Source organism: Epinephelus lanceolatus, chromosome 10 (genome assembly GCF_041903045.1).
Source record: "Epinephelus lanceolatus isolate andai-2023 chromosome 10, ASM4190304v1, whole genome shotgun sequence".
NCBI classification, from domain to species: Eukaryota; Metazoa; Chordata; class Actinopteri; order Perciformes; family Serranidae; genus Epinephelus; species Epinephelus lanceolatus.
Genome location: NC_135743.1, coordinates 16,250,901 through 16,274,445, shown reverse-complemented (window position 1 = coordinate 16,274,445; position 23,545 = coordinate 16,250,901). Strand labels below are relative to the sequence as shown.

The 23,545-nt window shown below is 40.3% G+C and overlaps 2 protein-coding genes across 2 annotated transcripts; both read right to left on the bottom strand.

Annotated features, from left to right (window-relative positions):
* Positions 1–978: 978 nt before the first annotated feature.
* cops7a (COP9 constitutive photomorphogenic homolog subunit 7A) lies at positions 979–13,014 on the bottom strand. The gene is made up of 8 exons (XM_033640286.2): positions 12,994–13,014; positions 8,734–8,856; positions 6,273–6,348; positions 5,443–5,531; positions 3,695–3,897; positions 3,470–3,575; positions 2,958–3,127; positions 979–1,551 (listed from the first exon to the last, which is right to left on the bottom strand). Exons 2-8 carry the CDS (start codon positions 8,854–8,856, stop codon positions 1,512–1,514), a joined length of 807 nt encoding a protein of 268 aa, XP_033496177.1. The 5' UTR covers positions 12,994–13,014; the 3' UTR covers positions 979–1,511.
* Positions 13,015–13,456: 442 nt separating this feature from the next.
* On the bottom strand, positions 13,457–22,981 carry LOC117265665 (CD209 antigen-like protein C). Its single transcript, XM_033640289.2, has 6 exons — positions 22,524–22,981; positions 20,559–20,669; positions 16,745–16,876; positions 16,488–16,639; positions 14,585–14,706; positions 13,457–14,213 (listed from the first exon to the last, which is right to left on the bottom strand). Exons 1-6 carry the CDS (start codon positions 22,606–22,608, stop codon positions 14,051–14,053), a joined length of 765 nt encoding a protein of 254 aa, XP_033496180.1. The 5' UTR covers positions 22,609–22,981; the 3' UTR covers positions 13,457–14,050.
* Positions 22,982–23,545: the final 564 nt, after the last annotated feature.

Genomic DNA, 23,545 nt, shown 5'->3' with positions numbered 1-23,545 from the left:
GAGGAGAAGTGCCACTATTGTGTGTTGAGATTCTCCAGCAGCCTGCCGCACAGCTACTGTTTCCATCTCCTCTGGGCATTTTACTGATCAATCAAACTAATTGATTGGCTCCGTTCCACTCTGAAGTTTTAATGACCATCTAGTTACGAGACACATGCCAGCAGACGTTGCAGCATTCTGTAAAGCGCGACTGACAAACAACAAATGCAGAAGTTAGGTGTGATCTCATGAATGCAGTCATCACTCACATGCTCACACCTGTGACACACTCGACTCACCTGCCACTTTCTCTCCACATTACACACGAGCCAACTCACCCTCTTTGACTAACAAACACTTGGAGAGGTGAACAGCTGTTAGAAATCACAGCTCCGATCTGGTAAAAAACTGCAAACCAACGAAGCTCAATCACACTGACTGAAATTAACACCGCTATTTATAGAGGTGGGAGGGATGTTGGAGGGGGTGGAGAAATATGCAGGGTTAAATCAAACAGGATCATAATTTCCCTCTCTGTTTCCCTCTCACTGTTGCTGCTGGTCAGATAATTGCCACCATTAATGTCATGCAGGATGAAGACAATTTAGGGAAAACAGAATCAAAAGAGTGAAAGACAGACATGGCGGGCATGATGAAGGCAATTTTGACTGTGTGATGGAGGTACAAGGGAGGGTGGCAGGCAATTTCAACAGGCAATTTTGACATTGAAATAGAAGCTCTGGGCAAAACATACGCATATGAAATATGAATGCACTTGGTGTGTGTGTGGATGTGTGTGTAGCCATGCTGGTTGTGCACAGGGGAAGCCTCGGCTCTATAATACATTAGTCTCTTTGGGGACATGCCCTAATTAATGGCTTGACCTCCTAACGGGTAGCCCCCTTCTGCGAGTTAACATTTAGCTGTGCACCCTCCAGAGATGCACTTTGAAGTGCGTTTAATAAAAGAAGTGACAGTGACATTAATGAGGCAGTTAGGGTAAGTACAGGGCTTCGTTTTATTTCCCGACAATTTATATTCTGATTTTATACATGTCTCAACTCAGCAGAGAGAAAAAAACAACAACAAAGCAACAAAGAATTAATCGAAACTAAAAGAACATTTTAAACCAACAGAGATGCACACATACGCGTCAAATACACAGATCCTGTTTCTGGTCAAAGGCAACTGACTCCTGCTGCAGACTGTTCTGTCTTTATGTGTTAGAGGAAACTTGTGTGTGTGTGAGTGTGTGTGTGTACACTGACAGTCCGCCAGTTAGGCTATTAACAACTGCAAAAGTGGATGTCACACCTGTCATTTTCCATCAGCTAGTGCTTGTTTCCGAATCCGTCAAGGTGAGACGTGGTGAAAAAAAAAGTTCCCATGAAGTTTCCTGGTTTTACTGTGACGAGCGTGTATAAGACGAAGGTGTCCGTGAACATCCGTATATCCGTCAACGTGTCCATGTGTCCGTTAATCAGTGAGAGTGTCTATCAGTGTCTCCGTCTCCACATCTCAGTCTCTTGTCTTTAGTTGGATTTGGACCAGATCTTCCCACTGCCACGCAGCCTAAGTGGGAAAAATACCAGTGAGAAACACAGCGTTGGTATTTTGTTTGGGATTTATCAAAATACTGTAATGACATGTTTACTTTCCACTCGCACAACTAAACAAGCATGTTACTGATGCAACCACGGTGCAAGTGTCTTTGTGTTAAAAAATCTAATGTCAGTATTTAGTATCTTTGCATTGAAACTGATCTCAGTGGATTTTCTATTTCTGCAAATTAAAAAGAATTTCAGCAAAGAACCTTTTTCTAATAATATCCGCTGCACTATCAGCCCAACCCTTTAAATAGCTTTATAAAGAAATGGTGTCAAAACTCATTTTTAATTCGGGGATTGAGGTTAAGCTATCATTAATTTGGATTTCAAAACATTAAGTGGATCTTCATTTGAATGAAGTGCAGTGCTGAGTGATGAAAATTATATGGCTCTACGCTTCATCAAAATGTGACAGGCAGCCAGAAAATAATCACTGCTTTCTGTTCGCCAGCAACAAACATAAACACCAGACAAGCAAAACATCTTGTCTGATCACTGGAGGGGGGAACGGTTCTTTCAGAAGGAGAGCACGTGGGGCATTTGTGTATCCAGTGACATTTTACAATCCAGGACAGATGTGAAATTAGCCAACGGTAATTGGGCCGGATGGAAGCAGAACAGGAAGAGAGTCGCTGATAGTAGGGTTAGAACACTGCTGCAAAACACTGATGTGCATGTGATAATAAAGCTTCTTCATGCAGACACACGTTCACACACACACACACACACACACACACACACACACACACACACACACACACACACACACACACCACTTACACTGGCAGCTGGCTTTTTAATGTTTATTGAAAAAATAGAAACATAGCGGTTCTGTGTTGAATTAACTTTGCTCTCTACAAGAACATTGGACTAATGGCTTTCATTTAGTGTTTGAAGTAGAGTCTTTATAGTGCTCTGTTTATAACTAGGTAAATTCGTATTTTTCAAAATACCTTTCAAAAACCGCGGTAACAAAGTGTTTCACAGAACAAAAGGAGAAGCAGCAATAAAAGAATCTTAATGGAAAAAACCTCCACATGCAGCCTTTTTGTTCCAATTTTGTGACTTGCAGGAATAAATAGCATTTCTTGCTTGAAAACCCCTCAGCTTGATTTAACAGCGCAACAACAATTCTGAATAAAACATTTCAGCAAATTATTCTACATGGCCAAACATATTTTATGTGTTCAATTTCTGAAACGTTTGGCCAGGCTTTATGAATGCAATTTCTATGCAAACTCTCTGTGGTCCCTTTTGTTTAAAAGGCAGAACACCCAGAGAACTTTATTCATGGTGACAACATTCGGCTGCCTGTGAGTAGCCCCGTACGTCCACACAGTCAGCACAAAAAGGTGACGTCACAGTACTCACCCTTTCACCTTTGAACTTTTTTTGCCTGGTTGTCGGGGTTCCTGAGAGGAGGCGGGGTCTCGTGGCTCTGCGGGTTGGTCTGCGTCCTGATTGGAGGCAGCTCCGGCGGGGGCAGGACCTGACGACGGAGAGGCGGCGCTGGCCTTTAACGTTTTCTGTAGGTTTGACACCTGAGGGGAAAGTGAAGACAGATTAAAAATTAAAAATTCAAGAGAAGGGCAAGTGAAAGGACGGGTTTTCAGGTCTGTCGTAAAACAATAGTAAGGTTTGAGGGTAAACTCATACATAAGCATGTTTATACTTTAAAGTTAGAGGTATGAACACTCTGCTGTATGAGTTTACCCTCAAACAAAACTCAAAAAATGAAATATGCAGTCAGGAGGAAACTAAAATACCACAAGCAGCTACAAGCACCAAAGCAGAGATGCTGAAAAGGGAAGAGTCACATTTACTGGATTTTCTGGGGGGGGAAAGAGTGAGAGAAGTGAGGACTGATGAGATGAGGGACTAACCTCTGTTTCCACTTGGACTTTAACTTTCAACTGGCTCTCTCTGTATTGGTTTGCCCTCGAGACCTGCTCCTCAATACCACACAGCACTGCCTCACACCCTGTGCACCTGAGAGAGAGAAGAAAGGCATGGAGGAAGGAAGAAAGCAGAGTGCGAGTTTGACAAACTAATAATTGAGCCACAGATAATCTGAAGTGTGTGCACGGACAAACACAGGTGATACTGACCATTCCTGCAGCGTGTTGACTATGTTTGGGAGCTCGTTGGGACCGAGGTCACGACCCACGCTGCAGTCTACCTCTACCTGCTGGTTCCTCTGGTCCAGTTTGCCCTGGATGATGTCACAGTAAACGGCGTCGATCAGCAGGTCCTCCAGCTCCCGCACATTCTTCAGCTCAAGCTGCTGGAGGAGCAGTGAGTACGGCAGGCACTGAGGGAAAAAAGACATGAGAAACTTTACGTCTCCTCTTCTTTTGTTTTGTTTTTTAAACAAGGTATACAGGCAGATAATTTGATTCCACTTTAACGGTTTGATGGAAAATGACAATAAAATGTTACAGTGAAATTGCCTATTTGTCTAAATGTCACAGCCAGAGGAAGATGAATGGAGAGTTTTGAATTTAACTATCCTCCACTGGGCAATTAGAGAGTTCAAGCCTATATTCGGGGAAAGCATGTGACATATTGAAGGAGAAAAACAAGGGCAGGAGTGAAAGGAGCAGTGGTAGTAGAAAGTGAGATTAAGTTTGAAGGAAAAAAAAAGGGACGGAGCTGGTGAGAATAATGAATCAATTATTTATCAGGAGCAAAGAAAGAAAAGGGCATAAGGAGATGTGCAGTATGGTTAGAAGCTGGGAATGAGAGATGCCTTAATAAAGGAACATTTAATACTTTATCACTCACACAGAGGGAGGGATAAGAAATCTAATGAAGAGCAGTATTGGCTGTGCTGGTAACTCTGCTGAGAAACTTGAGATTGAAAGGCTTGTCTTTTTGTAATTCTAATTTAGCTGATACAAAAACATCTAGGAGCCTAAAATGACAGCCAACCACACATTAACTTTTTTGAAAAATTTGGTTAACATGCCATATAAAAAACCAAACTGTTAACACATCATTCATAAACTGCTTTTTTTTTCCTAAGGATGCACCAATTGTGAAATTCTCAGCAGATACTGATGTTTAAAGTAACAATTGAAAACATTGTTTTTTTTGTCGTTGGTGTTTATTTTGTTATTTATTCCCTCTTTTGTGCCAGGAAAACAAACAAATCTTTATTATAAAAAAAAGAACTGAACTGTTAAAGTCATTCAGCCCTCCATTATACTTTATCTGACTGAGCAGTTCAATCATACACATTTATGAAACAACCTTTAATATAACCTTTCTATTATAAACATCCTTTTAAAAATGACTGCTTCACAAGCCTTTTTACTATGACATGTCATAATTCACTCTCTAAAGCCCTTTATCGCTGCACAAAAAACTCACTAACAGCTGCTAACATCTGTCTTTTGCCTCTGATGGGATAGGTTATAATCAGCATCCGCTCCTGGATCAAATGGCTCTACAGTAGTCACATTTATTTATTAGCTCTGGCTCCAACTGGCTTCACTCGGCAGTGATAGAAATACGACACCATGCCAGACAAGATTATGTCTGAACACATCATGATAATGTTTTAATTTACCTTCACCCAACATGCATGTTTACTACATAAAGCTTGAACTCATCATAATGTTTTAACCTGTGCAAAACTGATGTAACACAACAGAAAAACATCGGCCACTGCCATCAATAATTGTCATCTTATTTGCTGATAGTAGTCCACAAGGCTGAACATGGGTATCCGCCCATAAACTGATGCATCTCTACTGTTTTTTTTTATTTTTGAGACAAATAAAACACTACACAGTTCATCTGCACCTTTCTGCACTTTTTCGAAAACTGCAAAGAGAAAAGAAAGAACCAGTACCTTGAGGTTGGATGCCAGGCTGATGATGGACAGGTGGCGGAGTTTGTTTCTCTGCGCTGGGGTCAACTCTGGAAGAGAGGCTGCTCTCTCTACAGCAGCAGACAAGAACATGCAATGAAAAAGAGACAAAATGGGGAAAATATACCAGGGCAGTGTGTAAGTGTCACTTTACTGAGGGGTCAAATAGTCACACATAATCGAGGCACTTCTTATTACTTTGAAATGCAATGTTACACAGGGACATGCGGGTGAGTGGTGAGCTCTTTAAGCAGCCAGAGAACAGAGTCTGGAGGAAGTTGATCTCCAGTGACTGTCTCCGGCTGCCATGCTCCCCTGGTGACAGGACTCACACCCACCGAGACAGCAGCTCTGACAGCTCCTCTAAGGGGTCCACTACACAGCTCTATGAAAGTAAATGTGCTCCCTGTCGGTGTGACTCGAAAGGGAAGGGAACAATAAAGTAGGCTACATTCTTTTTCCAGGCTATTGGTTGATGTTCAGCATAAAATTAGACATAATTAACATTCCACTTCTTGTTGAAACTTCACATTACACAAACGGCAAATTAAGTCACAAAAGATTAGTTTATTGTCCATTTGTGCTGCTGCTGCTGCTGCAACAAAGACAATCATCAGCCAATCAGAACGCTTAATGAAAAGTTACCCACACAGATAAAAGCGTTTCAGTAACTTTGTCAGTAAATAACCTGCCTGCAGTGTCTCAGGTGAGGGTGTTAAGGTGCCTGCCCTGCAGCAAAGAAATACAGCTCATAATAAAAGAGTTGCAGGGACGCCCTATTACTTATTTACACTGTGCTGCCACTGCAATACCTTTGTAGTCGCAGTAGGTTCCATAGGCAAAGAGGTTGAGGAGCTGGTACATTGGTGCATGAGGGCCATTCTCCAGCTGTGGTGTAGAGGGAAGATGAGGGGAAAGAAAAAAAAATGATGTGGCAGAACACAGAAGTAATGAGACTCTCTACACAAGAACTGTACAACTGCATTTTATCTTTGCACATCTCTGAGGAGAGGTCTTGCTGAGACTGGGAGAAAGAGTAAAGGAGAGGGACCACAGGAAGGTCTGACTAATTAAATTTAGTCATACTTGGATTAAACTGAGAGGAGTTACATAACACCTTGCATCAAAATCTGTCTCAACTGGCCCCATCTGATCAGATTTCAGATCCCTGTTCCACCAGTCAAACAACAGAGAAATCACTCCCATAATGTTTCCTTATGCCCGAATCAAAGCCATCAGCTGGTGTCTGTCCTGTCTTTTGCCAGACTTTCATCTAACAATGTAACTGCACTACTGTATGGCTTCTTATCCCCCTACCTATTACACTAAACACCAGGAGGGAGGGGTCCTACTAAATTTAGCAAAAATTACCACCTAGAGTGCAAAATTTTGTGCCACCACAATTTTTTCACTGCGATGTGAATGAGCCCAATTGCAGTTCATTCGCGGTTCATAAATGATGATAAAAATTGACGAAAATGTCTGGAAAGCAGTGATGAGCAAAAGAAAATGTTCTCTGCTGCAGAGCCACAAATAATGTTTGAGAAGATGACACGTTTAGAAATGCAAGCGTTTATTCATCCCCCAAGAGGAACACTGTATGTGAGGAAATATTATAAATAGCCAATGATATCAGCCTAACTAAAGATCAGTAATAGTATGAGTTGAGAAAATCAATGAGGAGGATTTTTGACTTTAAAACTCCACTGACTAACTACATCACTGCAGTAAATGAATAACTGACTGGACCTGGGATGAGCTATTAAAGGTCAGGAAAAAGACATATTAAAGCAGAAAACCACTGAGGGACACTGAGTGGTAAAGCTTTGATTTGAAGCAATAGCCCCTTTTACAAGGCAGAAATTTTGTGCTGTTATTCCGCCTCACCAATCTGTATAAAACATATAATCACAGAACAGGGGAAACAGAGTTGTCTTGCTTTTAAGCAGGCAACAGAGATAGTAATAGCATCAAATCTCTATCTGTGGAGAACTGACAGCCGGCAGGACAAGTTGGGTGCATTGCTTTGATGGCATGTTATGTGTGCGACTCACCTCGGGGGAGATTTAAAAAGCAGTTAGCAGCTAACTCAAAGATGAAGAACAGCAGATGCAAATGTCCATGGGGGGCGGGAGGGGGCAAGATCAGCCGCAATATAACCGGGACAGTAAATGTCTGTTATTACCATATTATGCCATTGTTATTGTTTAGAAACACTGCTGACATGTATGTTATGTCTCACTAGTGGCCGACACTGTTGTGTACACATCATGCCACTTTTTTCTTAGATGCTAGCAAGGAAACTTTAACAGAAGTTTAATTAAGTCTGTGAAAGCATTTGAATTTTGCATTGGTGCCAGACTTTGATGCAAGTTCCACTATGGCCCACTGTCCATTATCTCTGCTTTTTCAGCTTCGACTGAAAAATGCTTCCACAAAATAAAAAAACACACATTAAGTCATATCTTTTATAGGTGCCTTGGATGTCGGCATGCTATCTAAAATAACACAGTGGGGCTGCATTATGCCAGTGGTTTTTTGTTCTGTATAAAAAAAGCACAGGCGGCATCAAGAAGAGATTTTGTGGCAGCCTTATCGCATGATCTTAGTGTAAAACTGGTTTAAGTTGTCTGCATGCATTCTCCAGCAGTGTTGCTTTGTCTTAGCGTGGTCCTTTAGTAAATTTTAAAATATATATCTACAATTCTACTGTTTTACTTTACTAAAACGAACACAAGTCCTTGGTAAATATCCCTCCTGGTGTGACTTTCTCTTCATCCTCTCCAGGGCTTTCTTTACAGAATGGAACAATAGTGCTGCACAGTCCTACCCTAATTTAACTGCAGCATTTCACCTCCAAAATAGGGTGTCAACTACGTATTCTCATTCAAGTTTGACGTACAACACATGCATGATGCTGGTGATGTACTTTTTGAAACGATAGCAGCATCATGCCCAGAAACTCTATATATAGATGTGTTGATTGGGAGCTGAGTCGTGACTTTGATTACATCATTGATGCCCAAACGTATAGGCTACACATTTCCACATGCATACATGACGAATGTGGTTCAGTGTGACTGGGGAATACACTTGGTGTTGATACTGCATTAAGAACGTGGTCACATGCATCACCAACCCCTCTGAATGTGACAGTACACCTGTGAGATTTACTGTCTAGTTGTGATTAAGATGGATTTTTTTCATGCCAGGTCTGAAAAGGTCCCGAGACACAAAGGGTGAGGAAGATGGATTGTGAGGGAGTGTGTTTACCTCTCTGACATTAGGCAGCTCCAGGATGTCAGAGAAGACGTAGAGGCCTGGGGTCTCCAGCAGGGAGCTGACAGCCTGGGCCAGTGCTGAGCCTGACAGAGACAGGAGCTGCTCCACCTCCATCTGATGCCAGGGGTCACAGGAGACAAAAAGGTTAGCAGGTTAGACAAAAGTATTACAGAGAGACACATAAGAGCACCAGAGTTCTGTGGAAAGTAGAAAATCAAGGAAATTACATCTCTGTTGCCGCCCTGGTTGTGCCATCTGAAGAAAGGCATCGAGGGACAGCATGTCACAATCTTTCATAAATACTAAACAATGAAAAAAAAAAAAACACTATCAATGAACCCTAAGCCTCCACAGGATGTTTGCGTCTTTGTCGTTCCCCTCTAAATAATAGTCCAGCCACTTGTGGCCCGTTCAAAGGACATAGAATAGAATGAACAATACTCCCTTTTCATTTAAGGTCTAAGAGCCAAGTGCTCTTGACCGAAGCCCTTAACCCTCAAATTACCTGGAGAGCTGCTTGGATAGTGGAAGAGTAGCTGCACTAGGTAGCACCGATGCGGGCAACAAATGTAATGAATGCGAAGCACGGCATGTATATTCATCAAAACCCATTCCCTGCATAGAGAAACGATGCAAATGCACTTTGGGCTGAGGGCAACACCAGAATAATTACTTAAATAGGAGCAGGGATCTGCCTGCGTCTCGAGCAGGTATTTCGTTTACATAAAGTAAATCCTGAAAAAGCAACAACAAAAAACCAGGACCATTTCCTGATTGTGCCCAACTCTGGCTTTGTAATCAACAAGCTTTATAGTACAAATTACCCAAATACAAAAAATAGCCTGGACAGGATGTCAGTCTGATTCTACTTGTGCATTCTTCCCAATTCAGAAGTGTCTTAACTGACAATTATCCAACGCGAGGAGCTGTCCTGTTGACTTTGAAGTGATATTTTAAGATATCTTAATCCCAGCAGACACATCTTGGGACACAAAGGAAGCTCAGTCTTACAAATACATGGTAACATTATTGCAGTTGCATCACACTGGTTTTATTACCTGAGGCCATTCCCTAAAATGAAAGCAAAAGAGAGTCTGGATACCAACTGCTGAACTAAGACTAGTCTGACTGTCTCTTATTTATTACCATCAGTGCTGAGGGTGCTGATATATTTTGAATCATACTAAATCGGATAAATCTACATGCACACATGCACATGTTCCATATGTTGTCCCACTGGACCACCATCAAAGAGGTATAAAGACGACATTCTCAGGCAAGCGGAACAGATGAGCAGACATGTGTTGCAGCCAAACACATTAACCTACACCATTTCAGAAACAGTACCTCTATTAATTTCATGAATTTTCAAAAGTCAAATGAAGCTGGATTGCCTCCATCTGTGTATATCTATTGAATTTTAAAGGAGGACAGAACTGGCTGCATATCAGTGAGAGATGGCTGGAGGAATATGTGGACCTGCTTAATATGCAGGATGCAGCTGTTCAGATCTCAGTATCTTGGTGACCTCTGAGATTTCAAAATAAAAACAAATAAACTCAAAGAAAATATTAACATTACTAAAAGATAACTAATAATAATTTCAAGAATCCCCAAGTGCAAAGGGACACATAGTTACTCTATGTGAAAAATTGTTTTGTCATGCGGTAATGAGCTTAGATAATTACTACATTGTTGCTGCTAAACACGCTTCTCAGTTCATTCAGCCTGTTATTGTCATCAATGTTTAACTGCGTATCATGCCAATATAATGTCAACAAAATAATTTGTATAAAAAAATGCCACTATGGTACCTTCTGTTCTCTTTGTATGGTACAACTGACACCACATTCCTTATTCAAAACATTCAGCATTTATTAATATTTTGCCATTATTATTGCTTTATTGTTATTTGTACTGTTACAATGAGATTTAGATTAAAAATAGAGTGAGAGAATACATCTGAATAAAACATTTAATAAAATAATAAAAGGGTACAAAGATAGAGGGAAAACAATTTAAAAATGAATTCAGAAGCTCTAAGCTTCCACTGTTGTACAGTACATCATACCCCAAATTCACCAAAGTAGCACTTACTTCAACAGACTCTCAGCTCTAATAAGAGGTGGTTCATCTATCTTTCCCATAATCCTCTTCAACCAAAATGGACCTTAAATAGCTCTGAAGATCACTGAAAATCTCTCAGACTTGAGATTTTAATGGAATGAAGCACGATACGTTGAATTATTTTAATGATGAATTTAGATGTGTCTCAACAGATATGCAGACAGATATGTGCTGTTTTGCTAATGAGCAAGTCCACTTAGAATGATCAGATCATTAACAGAATTATAACTCATATTCTCTCCATACAAGCAAGAGAGGGGACCCTAATCAACCTGCAGTCTGCAGTGGATCAGTCATTACAAACTCATGCTGTACAGCCAAACATTGTTTATGCCAACAAAACATTATTAAAATTCAAGTGAGGATCTCAGACATTCAAAAAAATGTCACTCTGGACTTTGGGGAAAATGAGACACAACACATCTAGAATATTTCTAGTGGATGGAATGATGCAACCAAAAACACGGAGTCCTGAATTTCAACATTTCCCTCAGTGTCAACACTATGTAGCTTCAATGAAGAGTTGAAACAAGGCGATACAGAATATACAGTAAATGATATTGTGGGATAATCTGGGGCACGATGACTTGAATGACCTTGAATCTACTTTAGGGAAAACAAAATGGTAAAACTGTATCTTGAGGGATTAACTACTTGTGGGCAGTGGTGATAAGATTATTGCAATGTTCCAGCCAAGTGAAAGCAGTGTTACTGTAAAGACAGAAAAGCCAAAAAATGCAGTGGAGCGGGAAAAAGGGTAAAGCTCCTGGAAAATGTTCTCAGAGTGTAAGTCAGTGTTACTTATTTCTTTATGATTTTCGAAAGGAGCACATGGCTGTATGATAAACAGTTTGTGCTTGTTATGGCACAAAATACTGTGAGTTCAAAGTACATTCGTGTGTACTATAAGTGTTAAGAGTAGCCATGTATTAGGACTACAAACAAACAATTATAATCATTACTAATTCATGAGTAACTTATCTTTTAAATTATTTGATACAGTGCATAAGTAGTCAATTAGAAATGCTCTCACAACTTCACCGTAGGTCAAGGTGATGTCAAATTGCTTGTTTGGCCAATTTAACAGTCTAAAACCCAAATAAATCAAATTCAAACTTCTTTTAAGCACAGAAAAACAGCAATCTCTCTGATAATCAGAAAAAAATAGTTGTCATTTTAACTTTGTAGATGATTTCAGCAATAAATTGCTCAACAAAACTGTTGTTGAGTAACTTCTACTAATCGACTATTTAAATAATCCACTAATCATTCCAGCACTAACGTAATGGATATTACACAACAAGATACACAAAGTAAGTGTACTCTTCTTGCCTCAGTTGCCTGACTGGGAGTTTAAAGTCAAAGGCTCTGTTTGTGTAAAATTGTTGTTGCTGCCAATAGGGTGTCAACATCATTTCTACTTTCTAATGTCTGTGACTACAGATGTGGTGAAGTAAACGTGCTGAAAGACAGAAAAACACACAAAAAAAACCTATACACTTTCAGTAACATACACGTGTTTACACATACGTCACGACCATCCTTGCAGGGAGACTGTGATGCTACTTTGAAGTCTTACACAGTAAAAGACTTGTGTTAGTAACGTTAGCTATAACACCGGCTGACAGACACACTTTACTGTTTCTTACATATTAAAATTATCAAAGCCAAAAGGACGGTGGAGACGTAAGTATTTGAGTGAAGTTTGCTCAACCTTACCCCCTGCCCCAGTATTAGCATTAGCTGCACCGCTAACGTTAAATTAACCGGCTAACATCAAAATCACTGACCTTATCTGTCAACACACGTTGATGCAATTGGCAGAAGAAGTGCTTAACAAATAAAATACATAATTTCATGTACGAAGTTGTTTTTAGATGAAGTGTTCTCATTAAAATGTGTGTTAATTATTATACGAGCTCAATGTGTCATGCTAGCTCGGCTGCTAACGGCTAATCAACCGTCAGGCTTCACTTATCCGTTGACGTTAGGCCTCAGTTCATTTTAAGCCTTTCTGGGGATTTAAATCGCACAACTACACTGCGCAAATAACTGAGAGACAAAATACGCACGTAAATATCTCTATAAATGCGTTAAAATACGGCTACGTGTGCTCAAATTTACCTTGTTGTGTTGGTTTCTAGCAGATAGCCTCCCTCTCGATTGTTCAGTTCCGCTGTCAGCACACGTACAACAACAAAGCAACGTAAGCGCTGATTGGACGGTGAACCGGGGTGGGTGGGACAAGTGCAGCTGTCAATCAGCAGATGTATCAGTGGATCAGAGGGAACAGCGTCATCTAGTGGTGATCTGATTTAAACCATGTGGAACAGTCGAGATCAATATTGGCTGTTCCGCAGAGGTTGACTAACTTCAGGTCAAGAGTCCCAAGATCAATCTGAGGGGTCGCAAAAGGGTAAAAGCCTTGACTGCACTGACTCTGTCTAGTTATTGTCTGGTCTATAATACTTTAATCCTTCAGATTAAACAATCCAAGAGTGTTTATTTGGATTTGAGTTGTCAGTAGGCTGCATGGACATGTGTATGCCAGGCACTGTAAAAACAAAAAGGTAGACACAAGGCTGAATATAGAAAAAAGAAAATTTTATTGACATAAACATCTCAAACACATAAAGCAGTGCATAAAAGCAACACTAATCTTGAAGAGAAAACAACCCAAAAAAATAAAGTTTACAGTGTTAACTGTAAAATATTTTGCAGGTCAGTTTTAAGATGTGAATTGGCACAAATCTCTGCTGAAGATGGACATCGAAGACAGACAACAATCGTGCCCAAAGGTCTAAGAGACAGTAGACAGTGTTCGTGGCATTCAGTTTTGCAATATGAAGACCTTTTTCTAATGTCAGACCTGAATGGCCTGACATTCAAATAAAAGTCACTGGGAAATATCTCACAAGTACAATAATTGACTCTTAATTGACAATGGACACACTCCAAAAAATGTTACGTGATGTCTTTGTCCTTTAGATTTGCTTGACAACAAGTGTGCAGTATTGCAGTTTCCTCAACACAGTGTATAGATTTTCACCAACTATACCTTCTAAAAAAAATATGGTGCGAATAACCCCAAACATGCAATCAAACATTTTAGACTGGGCTCTTTCACAACCTTTTTAGGTTTCCAGACTTCCCAGTTGTGCAGTATTTTCAGTGTGAGGATTCAGTTGAGCTGAATGGCATCCATCTGGCAGATCCGTTTATAAATGTGATTACAAGGAACATCAAACCATGTCTTTGCGTGGCTGTCTAAGGTGGCGCAGTCCTCTCCGTGTTCCCCTCCTGACTGGTGGTTATTTGGCTCTGAGCTCCACTTATCCCAGTAACTGTGACAGAGGGAGAGAGGAGGAATCAGGGATAGATTGGATATAAGCTAATACCAACAACAATTCGGACACGAGAAAAACAGGCTCACCTCACCCAAGCCTTTAATTCATTGGTTACATTTTTGAACTCTGATTTATCTCAGGTTTTGATTGCTGTGTGTCTGTCTTTCATTTGATGGTGCAATTGTAGCTTTATTTATACCATATTTATGATTTTTTTTTTTTTTGTTATTGTGCTTTGGATGGTATAGGTGCTCCCTGGACAGTTTATTCAGTGTCATCAAAATTTAAAATGAATGCAGGATAGCAGTTTTAATATAAACATAAACAAATACATGATTAATGCTTTAGATATTAAAATCAGATGGTACTTGTGTTGCAGTGTTGTGTTGTCCACCCATCTCCAGTCTCCTTCAGTCTCTATATCAGACAAGCCGATCCAGAAGTGGTAATCGAATCCGCCGATTTTCTTGGCTTCTTTTTCCAGAGCGTCCTGAAGTTAAACACACACACGCACACACAAACACAAAGGTTGGTAAATCATTGATTTACTCTTGCCCTTGTCCCAAACACTAAATCCTTAACCCAAACCATATTTTAAAGGTCTAGTAGTGTGTAGGGTTCAGAGGCATCTGGTGATGAGGTTGCAAAACTGCAACTTTTCCCATGTGCCAAGCGTTGGAGTTCTCAACATGGCGATAAACAATCCAGACCAAACTGACCTCATGTGAGCTGAAACCTGAACCTGGCCAGTCCAAGATCATCACACATAATACTGAGCCTGGCTGCTCTCTCTGCTTAGTCAATCATTCATTCATTCATTTCCGTAACCACTCATCCTCTTGAGGGTTGTGGGGGGGCTGGAGCCTATCCCAGCTGACATTGGGCGAGAGGCAGGGTACACCCTGGACAGGTTACCAGACTATCACAGGGCTGACACATAGAGACAGACAACCATTCACACTCACATTCACATCTACGGACAATTTAGAGTCACCAATTAACCTGCATGTCTTTGGACTGTGGACATTCTGGGTTACTGCAGAACAACATGGCAGACTCAATGGAAAAAGGACCTGCTCCATACGTAGATATAAACAACTCATTCTAAGGTAACAAAAAAACAACAATACTCAGTTTCAAGTGATTCTAAACTAATTTAATCATAGTTATGAATATTATATTTAATTTCCACCAGTGGATGCCCCTAAATCCTGCACACTAGACCTTTAAACTAAACCCTTAGATCAAGACTTTATCTTTAACAATCCTTTATAGAAACACAATACAATAACAGTAACAATACAAACACTCAAAACACACACACACTTTCTCATTATGGTATTATACTGGTGAGGATCTTCATTTACGGCAACCGAAACACACATCTTTAGCACTCTGAAGTGTTGCTGTGTAATTTCCCTAACCCTAACATTAAAATTTAAGGCATATTTACATTCTTAAATCTGTATTTGGTGACTTTCCATCATAAAATAATTTATCATACTTGTTGAAAGTGTCACTTTATTCTCACTCCCTTGTCTGCTCTACTGCTTTGTTACATCTCACAGCAGATATTTTGACTTGTCATAGCAAGAAAAGTGTTAGTAATAACATCAATAATGGCTCCGCTCTATTCAAGTGTTCCAGTAAGTCATGGTAGTCATGTTTTTTGATTATGTTTAATTGTAGCTTGGATTCTCTCTCTTTTGTTTTTTATTTATTTTTGATTTTTTTGGAAGAAATTTGGACATGTCACGGTAGGAAGCGCACGAGTGTAAATGATGGAATTAATGACGGGTGAATTCCATGTGGCTGCTTCAATTTCAGGGTCCTGGTATTGTGCATGCTGGCTCACTGTCACACTGTTATTATGGCTTACTGGGATGCTAAAATAAAGCAGAGCCATCGTTAATGTTATTAGTAACAACTGTGCTTTTCCTGCCATGACAAGGTAAAATGTCTGCTGTGAAAAAGGACCTTAACTTCTAACCTTAAACTATCCTTATGCAAAAATAAAGAGCAGAGAAGTGACCTTGCCTTGTGAAGATGTCTTTGTGTTTCCCATCTTTACACACGCACAAACACACAAACACACACACACACACACACACACACACAGAGTAACTGACCCAATTAAGGGGAACGAGGAACACCTGTGCCGGTCAGCAGGGCTCTGCAGACAAAGTGTTCATTTCTGTCTGTGGAGTTTGCTGATACAGTGAGTTGTGATCACTTCACACACTCACCACACTTACACACACACACACTCACATGTTGTTCCATGGTGTGCAGTATGGTAAGATGGCTGCCCATCTCTGCGCAGCTATCTCTGCTCTGAAGCCAGTCCAGCTTGTTACTGCTGAAGAAGTAGCACTGATCCCCGATCTGAATCCATCGTTCAGGACACGCCCTGCACTGCTTCACTGGTAATGAGAGAGAGGGCAAGATAAAAAGGAATGAGGGTTAACAGTAAATCAAAGACAGCCGGAAATGAAGATCGTGTACTCGTTTGATCTACATCCTGCCACCTGTCTTTGAACAGCTCTGTCCCAGAGCGGTGTAGTCCTCACACAGCTGGATGTAACGTTTCTGCACCGAGTTCAGTTTAAAACCCAGGGACGAGGAGTCCAGGGGGGCACCTGGCACCGGCCTGCCAATCACTGAGAAGAAAGATAGATAGAGACATTACATCTTTGATCTGATGATGGTGATAGATAAAAAGGGATAACCAACGTTTCTTCAATTCAATTCAATTCAATTTTATTTATAAAGCCCAATATCACAAATCACAGTTTGCCTCACAGGGCTTTACAGCATACGACATCCCTCTGTCCTTAAGACCCTCACAGCGGATAAGGAAAAACTCCCCAAAAAAAACCCCTTTAACAGTTCATCCTCTGGGGAACATGAACATCTGTACAAAATTTTATGCCAATCCATCCTGTGAGTGTTGAGATATTTCAGTCTGGACCTGCATCGCCATCCAGAAAAGCACAACTATAATCTAATGTAATTTTCATACTGTTGTGTTTTCTAATCCACCACTAATTTCTCCCTCCTCCAACATATGATGCTCCTCTGTACAGTCTGTGAATCTCTCAGGTTTTATTGCTGCTGTTGCTGAAATAATTGAGTTTATATGAGCTCCCTTGCGGCTGTGAAAAAAAATTATCATTTACAATATGAACTTGCTCTGGTTTCATTGCCAGTTATTTTTCCACATTTGTGTTTCCTCTGTTTACTCCCCTTTGCCAATTAAAAAAACATATCCCCGATGCTTTCTAAGAAGAGTAATTGATGTAATACAAGTCATTAATACAGATAATATGTACATGTGTATGTGGCTTTCATTGAAAGGTACTGTCACAGACACAGACGGCATCTCAGAATGAGTTTGAGACTTGACGAAGTGGTCAGGTTCAGAGGAATTAAAGATCAAGCTACTTACTGTCTTTTCGTTTTATCTTAATTAACTGTAAGCAGAAAGTTTTGTTGTGGTTAGTGAATTGCATCAGAGTTAGCATGTATTACAGAAATGAGCAGTTCTTGATAAAACTAATGACATGTTAACAATTACTGGAAAGCCTGCTGATGTAAAAACACAGGTGCAGGTGCTACACTGAGGTTCACACAAGGTGTCCCACACATACTTAGATACCACAAAAACCATCATGTCACACCCCTGCTATGAACTGTATCTTTGTGAAATCAGATGTTAAAATGTGCTGCATTTCCTATACAGCAAATGCAGGGGGGGCACCTCCATTTACCCCCAAAAACATCTGCCAACACACCAGATGTTGTAGTGGTTAATGAAGAGTCCAGAAATGTGTTTGTTTTAGAGGTAGTCCGCACCTTTGCCTCTAACTTAAAGAGGACCTTTATGATCAAGGTCATTAAATGCCAACCACTCCTAAGTATCTCAGATGAGTTAAAGTTGGAAATGACTTGTTTTAAAATTTGGCAGCCTCAGACACATTCACAGGTTGGTCTTAAGAGGACTTCAACATCTTAGGATGCCAAAAAAATCAGGCTAAACATCTTGCAAATTACTGCTATCACTGGCAGCAGCCATGCACGGCAAAGACATTGTTACTTGTATCCCTGACAACTGAGTAGCCAACTATGTTTTCTGTTGTGGACACTTATGTCACTTGTCCATGATTTAAATGTATTCCACTGCAAGTTCATTATTTGAGTCTTTGTATTGATTCTTTTTATGTGGACATAAATAAATTGTTAAAATGTTTTGGATGTCCAAAAAGAGGTGTGGCTGGCTGCTGAGTCTCTCCGAGTCAGGAAGACAATTATTGATCCCAGCTCAAGATGTATGTTGCTGTCTTTAGTACGGTAACTGTCTTGTAGTGTTGAATTATTGAAGTTGGCTTAGGTTTAACAATGTGGATTTGTTTTCAGTGTTTTGTGTTTATTCATATTTATACATTTAAGTATAAGTGTTGACAATGCTCTAACAACAACAATCATTTCCGGGTGGAAGACTGGTCACTGATGGGAATTGTGGAGATATGTGAAATCGGCACACTTGTTTATTTCTGTTGTCATTTTTCAGCTGTAACTGTAAAGTTTAAAGATACATAGTTAAACATGGTGGTCCAACCAATTTGACGTTTCTGCTGTGCTTATTTCACAAACTGTGTTGCTTTGTGTCTCTCATTAACCAAACCTACCAGTATGCAGGCTGCAGCAAAACATGTTTTAGCCATGAAAGAAAAAAACAAAAACCTAAAAGGAACCACACACCAAACAAATCAATATCAATTTAAGTGTGCGCTATATTTAGAATATTTTCTCCGCTTTATCTTACACACCAACCAATCAAGGCGACGGTAGACCAGCAACTGTATTTGTCAATAGAGTCTCTTGGCGTTAAGATAATGGAGTGCCCCAAGGTTGAGCTCTAAAACCCAGACATGAGTTAGCATTTTCCCTTGTCTCAAAGTCAATGTTTTTTTTAAATGGGTTTTTGGTGAGATACCTGAAATAAGGTCTGTGGTTCACACAAGCTTTAGGGACTTTGAAGCTTTTGGAACATCATCATGGCCACCACGACTTTACAGCTGTGCTTTTGGGGCAATGTGAGGTCATGGCACCGTGGTGTAGTTCGTATACAGCCTAACATTAGCTTTTTACCTCTGGCGATTCCATTTACATTAAAAAATCATGAAAGAGTGTGTCAGTATCATAAACATTTGTTTGCCAAATAGCTTATTTTCTGCAATAGTCCAAAATCCAATCTAAAATCCCACTGATTTTTGATGAAGGAACCAGGGTGACGCTAACTTCCACGTCAGCATACAGAAAGACGTCTTCCCAGGAGCACTCTGTGGCTTCTGTTCTGCATCAGACAGGGCTGTTTGATGGCAAGGTAAACTAACCAACTGAGGTAGCTTCTGCTCAGCGCCTTTTCATTTAATGTACGTGACACGGGTTAACTACCTTGAAGTTATTGTAAGCAAACAGTGTGATTTGGCCTATGTTGTTAAATTTTAAGTTCCAATGTGCCTTTGCAGTGAAAAAAGGACGGTCTTTAATGTCGTTGACCATCATTTTTATGTATGGGCGTCTTTGCCTGGCGCCCCTTAGAGTCTAGGATCACCACTGAGCAAATGTGTGTTACTGTGCAGCTAATGTATCATTAGAGCAAATAAAGAGCCCACCTAAGTAAACAGAAAACATTTACATTACCGCCTTACCTGACCCATGGTAGTGATATTTAACTGCTGGGAATATTAGCCAATTTATCATGATAAAGTATATTATGTGTGCTTCTACGCCATATGCATAAAGTAAGCTTCTATCGAGAGTCTTGCAATATGTTACGGATCCAGTTGTCATAGAAAGTGTTAGATGTTTCTTTTTATTTCCTTCTCTTGTTGCAAGTCATCATTTTCAGATACTACAATTGTACTCAAAAGCCTCTCTGTGTGTGTCTATGACTGTGACTGTGTGTGTGTGAGTGTGTGTGTGCCATGGTGGTGGTAATAGATCAAGCTCGTACATCCCCAGTGGTGTTTGTTTTAAATGAGAGAGTGTCCTCACAAGCACATTATCAGGCAGAGCTGCCAGAGCCTGTTGGCCCTGCAGGAGAAATATTTCACAATTATGGACTTTTGTGCTTTTTCTATTACATGACCCTCACCGGACTGGAGAGAACGCTTTATCTTTTTTATTGCCAATTATAGGTGTCCAAAAGCGCACTGAGCTGAAATAAAGAGAGAATAATCAGCGAGAGTGAGACTCACGGGCGGAGAGACAGACAGACAGGCAGATATACATACTCAGGCTGGAGGGCAGGAAGAACAGGAGGTTGTTTATACTTACAGAGCACAGTGAGTGCTATGTTGGCACAGATGGAGGCCAAGAAGCCAATAAGCAACAGGAGAGCAGTCCGACTCCTCAAACACTCAACGCCCTGCTTCAGTCCCTGGGAGCCTGATTAGACACAAAACAGTCCGCAGCATGGAAGCTGTCAATTCACCATTTTTTAATCCTCTGGTGCAGCTGTGTTAAGTGCAGAACATTGTGGAGCAGAGCCATTTGACCGGAATTTATCTTCATAACATTTACAATTCCCAAAAGATAACACTGAACGTCTGCTGGAAAGTTAGGTCAAGTGTTTATTTGTGTCTCTTGCTGCCGAATATGCACACAGACACAAAAATGCATGTGCTCTGTATGCATGTAGAGAGATTCTGTTGTAGCAAAGTATTCACATCCCCCACTAGGGTAAAAGCAGCAATACCACAGTTGTAAAAACACTCAATTACAAGAAAAGAATAGAAATATAATCAGCAAAATGTGCTTTAATTATCAAAAGTAAAAGCTCTCATAAGGCAGCAAATTGCCTTTATTGCTAATGCATTCTTATATGCACTACTTATATGCAGTATTATAATGTTATAGTAGGTTCAGGTAGAGACGATTTACTATTTCACATAGTCTTGATAGTTTGATTTATTATGGGGCATCATATCTTATAAAATCATATGTTTTGCATGTAAAATCTCAAACTGTAAAGTAAATAAAACTGTCAAAAATTGAAGGGAAGTGGAAATGCCATAAGGCCACTCAAATTAAGTAAAACTACCTCAAAGTTAATAAATAAATGGAACTGGCTCCAATGCAACCAGCTACAACATTAAAGGGACAGTTCACCCCCCCCCCCCAAAAAAAAACCCCTAACCCTAACACAGAAATACATATTTTTTCTCTTACCTGTAGTGCTATTTATCAGTCTAGATTGTTTTGGTGTGAGTCACTGAGTGTTGGAGATATCGGCCCTAGAGATGTCTGCCTTCTCTCCAATATAATGGAACTAGACGGCACTCAGCTTGTGGTGCTCAAAGTGCCAAAAAATACATTTGAAAAAGTCAACAGCAATGTCTTTCTCCAGAAATCATAACCCGGTTACTCAAGATAATCCACAGACCTTGTTGTGAGCAGTTTCATGTAGGAACTATTTTCTCTCTACTGGACTACACCCGCCAACCACATCACCTCATCCTCCTCAGCTGAGCTGTAATGTTAGCTAGCTCAGTGGTGCTATAGCTCGCAGTAGATGCATGCTTTCTTCTGCGCAGTGGTAGTTGGTGGGTGTAGTTCAGTGGAAAGAAAATAGTTCCTACGTAAAACTGCTCACAACAAGGTCTGTGGATTATCTTGAGTAACCAGGTCATGCTTTCTGGAAAGAAACATTGCTGTTGAGTTTTTCAAATGTATTTTTTGGCGCTCTGAGCACCACAAGCCGAGTGCCATCTAGTTCCATTATATTGGAGAGAAGGCAGACATCTCTAGGGCTGATATCTCCAACACTCTGTGACTCACACCAAAACAATCTTGCATGATAAAAAGATAGAAGGAAGAGTATGTATTTCTGATTTTGGGGTGAACTGTGCCTTTAAAATACAGCTTCCATGCTGATGGCTTAGTGATAATAATTCAATAGTGCTGCCTGTGTATAGTAAGAACTTTTAAACTTTAGACACATTTTGCTGATACCTGGGTAATACATACACAGTAGGCAACATTTACTGGAGTAAAGTAGTCTGCTACTTTTACTTAAGTAAAGAATCTGAATATTTCTTTCACTGATGTATATAATGGAGTCCAATAAAGTATAATATCTCCCTCTGAAATGTAGTGAGGCAGAGGTTGCATCACAAAGAGGAAAAGTAAACACTGTCACTGAGTACAGAGCTAAGTGTACGTGTACTCTATGTTGCACCACTGGCTCTTACACACAAGGATTTTCTCAGTATCTTTGTCACATATTTAATCTTAAAATACCGTTGCTGTGCTCGTGAATGAGATTGTTCCCTCCTGTTGGCTCCTCTGTGAACTCCTGCAGGCCGGTGTAGTTGTCTCTATCCATGGCTGCGATGTCCTTGTTAACACTCTGTCTCTCTCTCCACTGTACCTCCTCTGGTCCCTGAAGGCGTCAGTATCTTCTCTCCCAAGCAGCAATATTTCTCGTTGAAATTAAATATGTCCCTGCTGGTTGATTTATCGAGGCACGTCCACCCTGCCCGCAACACTGCTGCAGTGCTGTGACAAATGTGCTCAGTTTAACTGTCCTGTACCTACAACTAAATAATTCCAACGTTCTGTTAAGTGTTTTCTGGAAAAGAGGAGAGTCTGTTAATCCAAAACGGGATGTTCTTTCCTCACTTTGTTTGCTCTGTGTGCTGTATTTCTGCCTGTTGCTGTGGTCTTGCACTGTCAGCTTGCCCTGTATTGCATAATCCAGTAGTTTCTTCATTCCGGAGCTCTGCTTGGAAAGGAGCACTGATCCTGGATCTGACAGATGTGTGATAGATGACACTGCAAGCTTTGTGGGCGTCTGAGTAAGAAGAGAAAGGTTTTTTTTAAAAAATAGCTGAAGAAAAACAGTGTGTGCCTTCAATTTCCTGACATTAATTTGAAAAAAGTAAAATTGGACCTGCGACAAGGTCATGACAGGAAAGCAGCTGGGAGCTGTGTGTGTGTGTGTGTGTGTGTGTGTGTTGTAAAGAAAGCAAGGCCAAGCTGTGAATCATAGGGAAAGTACACAAATTCATAACAATTTGTGAGGATGGTGCAACCACAGATTTTGGCTCAGTAGTCACAGAAATGGACACAGACACGAACACTAAATAATCCTCCTCGGCTTTAATTAGTTTGGTTTGAATAACAAAACCTTGTGGAGAAGAAGAGCTGACAATGGCTGTGGGAATAAGGTGCCAAGAAAAATAAATAAATAAATGGGATATACCAAAATTTCAAAAAAAAAAAAAAAAAAAATTGACAGTCTGTTGGAGCAAGAGAGTGGA